We start from the raw sequence: 3,166 nt of genomic DNA, 5'->3' as shown, positions 1-3,166 counted from the left end.
GTAAGTCTCTTAGTTGAAAAGAAATTTGTCACATCATAGAATTTAAGAAACTTGGAGTGACCTTAGATATTATTCTGTCTAACTTTCATTTTATAGATAAAGCAAATGAAACCCTGAGAAGAGTAGTGGCCACAAATACTTTGCTATTCCTTCTATTGAGAAATGCAATCTCACTGCTCCCTTTTCCTGTGTCTGGGCAGGCTCCGTAATTGGTTTGACCAATAGAATACAAATGACAACTTCGACTTCCTATTTCTTGCTTGCATTTGGAACTTCTCATCTAAGAACCCAACCACCATGCTGTGAAAAGCTGAAGCTACATGAAGAAGCCAATGATTGATGCACCAGTCGACAACCACAGCTAAGCCCCCAGCTGACAGTTAACATGTACTTTCAGTCATGTGAATATGTCATTTAGCATGTCTGGACCAGGCCAACCTTTGGCAAGCTCCATTCCCTGCCAGTATCTGACAGCAATCACATGAGAAACCTTAAGCAAAATTTGCCCAGCTCTTCCTAGTTAACCCATAGATTAGTGAGAGATAACAAATAGTTGGTTTAAGCCATTAAATTTCAGGATGGTTTGTTATATAGTAAAAGCTCATTGGAAATGAAAGTAACTTAGACCAAAGCTTCTAAGCATTACCAGAGTGAAAACCAGAACTCATATATCACCCAAACCTCATATAATCTCATTATCTCATTATAATGTGTTAAGGTAGCATGTTGAGTTAAATGAGATCCAGTTTCAGTCTCCCAATAGTTCATAATTCCAAAATAGTGTATTCTTTTAAAACTCACATGGAATGCAGAATTTCCAAAATTCTTCAACTTTAAAACCAATTCTTAGAGCTGTGTCTACCTAACAGTAAGCCATCATTTGGTATAAGGTAGCATTCCCAAGTGTTCCTCGAAGGTAGTGTCTTAGTAATGTACCATGAAAGAAAGATAAGTTGATTTAATTTGTGTAAATTAAATTAAAGTGGTCTCTTTGCTTCAGGATTTTTCAAGAATGTAAATTTTCCAAGAGGAGCTATAGATAGTCCTTTTTTCCTAAAATTGTTTGACCAGGGCACCCTTCTTCATCAAAAGCTAAATTGAGAAATAGGAAGAGGAATTCAATTTTGTCAGCATAAAGCAAGTTTTGCTTTCAGAGTATTTCATAAAAAGAAGTTGTTTTCATAATTTGGTCTGTCTTCAGCTTAGAGAATACATTTTTAGATAACACTTTTATGACTGTCAGGGACTATGCTTAGCTGTGTTTTTTACAACTTGTTCCCATTGCTTTCCCCTCTTACTTTTAACATTCTTTTGTGTGTACAGTTAATAAATCTTTCTGGAATGTGTAGATGAAGGAATAAATAAAAGCGGATAAATAATAAATAATTCAATTAATTAAAAATTATCCTGAAATGTTTCATTAACAATGTCAATGACTATGAATGGGCCCAAAGGTTTTTGAGCCAACCCCTCATTTAGTTTAATAACCTGGAAATTAGCTCCAACTCTAATTAGCTTGGTTTGGGTTTTGTATCTTTATTTACATCTAAGGCCAATTGAAATGGTAACACTTGCCGTATCTATCAGAGTTCTTGGGAAATTCAAAGGCGATTTCAAAGTTGGAGGTGGAACAGTTTTGGGCTACAAAAGTTGCAGCAATCATGTATTCATCCATTCCTTTCATTTTCTAGTTCTGGAGATTGAGATCCGGAAAGAGAGTGTATAGTGCAAATGCTAGCGGCATTGGAAACCTCCTCCCCATGGATCCACGTTAAAGATGTTAGGGAAGTTCTCTTTTTTAGTAGATGTTATATTGAATGGTGTGATTCCAATTCACATCCTGATTATTAGTCAGAAGCTTTACAAGCATTTGGGCCACAAAAACATATTTTGCCACAGAATTCATGACTGGTATAGGAAGGTGTGGCAGTCAAAACATTTAATGACCCGTATGGCGTGGCCACTGACAACCAGAGTAGACACCAGCCATAAACGACTGGTGCAGCCATGCTGATGAGTATGAGCCATACTGAATATCATCTCAGCTCTAGGGATCTAGTAAATAACATTTCCCACTTCTTGCCACTGGTTTGTGGCCTTGTGAATACTGTCATCTTATTTGTATTAGAAATTCCTCCATTCAGGCTGTCTCTTAAAGTATACTTCTGTTATTGATATCCATAATACAGTAAGTTCTATTATCTCTCTCCTGGGAAGCTATCAGCACTTCACAGCTCCTTCAGCAATATGCTATCCTGCTCCAAAAAAATCATGGTGCGTTCCCATGTCTCCACTTTCCAAGCAGAGGGAATAATAGTTTTACTGTCTTCTTTTGTCCCTATGGGGACATGAGCCAATTCACTACCCCTACTTACTTATTCCTGTATCTCTCTACCCTGTATATCCTATATTCTTGTTCTGTAGTCATGCTACATAGTTAAATATGACTTGAAAGGCTGACAGAATAATGCAGCTACAAAAAGATGGCAGAGAAATAATAAAATAATATGAGATAGAGTATTTGATACTTTTAAGTCAGAATGGGAGGAAAATATTTGTAAGGATAAATCAAAGTATCTGCATTTAGCCAGTTCCTTTGTGAAGCTCTGATAAAATATGCATTAAAAAATAAGACAAGCCAATGTGGAGTGATCTATACAATTGGACATATATACCTTCATATTACCTTGACCAGACTCTGCTGTATTTGTAACATGGTGTCAAAAGTTTTTATTTGGGTACAATTCAACATAAATGGAGAATGGGAGCCTCATTCTCCCAGACTTTAGTGAGTTACAGTTCCAGCATGCTTACCTCTACAAGCCTGCTGGTGTGTTCATGAAATATCGCAGCATATTCTTTTATTTCCTTTTCCCGGCCATTCTTAGCAGCTTCAATGAGGACCAAAAGTGGGACTGTCGTATCCAAGAAAGAGTCTGACACATGATCTATAATAGCCTTGCGGAGCTGAGAAGAAATGAAAAATTCAGGTTTTTTTTTTTTTTTCCAGGAAATAGTTCACTGTTTCCTTTTCTTACAATCTCAGTAGTTACACAACTCATTTTATTCATTTTGCCAAGTTCCTAAAATCACAATATTTAAGGATATATAAAATGTCCCTTAAGAAACTAAAAAACAAAATATCCAGCCAAAAAAAAAAAAAAAA

The 3,166-nt window shown here is 36.2% G+C and overlaps 1 protein-coding gene across 1 annotated transcript in view; it reads right to left on the bottom strand.

Annotated features, from left to right (window-relative positions):
• CTNNA3 (catenin alpha 3) overlaps positions 1 to 3,166 on the bottom strand; it is a 1,693,405-nt gene that overhangs the window by 797,016 nt on the left and 893,223 nt on the right. The window contains exon 9 of the mRNA XM_017876520.1: positions 2,815 to 2,967. Within this exon, the coding sequence (XP_017732009.1) occupies positions 2,815 to 2,967 (153 nt within the window). The remainder of the gene's footprint in view (positions 1 to 2,814; positions 2,968 to 3,166) is intronic.

Source organism: Rhinopithecus bieti, unplaced genomic scaffold (genome assembly GCF_001698545.2).
Source record: "Rhinopithecus bieti isolate Rb0 unplaced genomic scaffold, ASM169854v2 scaffold_8307, whole genome shotgun sequence".
Classification (NCBI taxonomy): Eukaryota; Metazoa; Chordata; class Mammalia; order Primates; family Cercopithecidae; genus Rhinopithecus; species Rhinopithecus bieti.
This window is presented reverse-complemented; position numbering and strand designations above follow the sequence as displayed.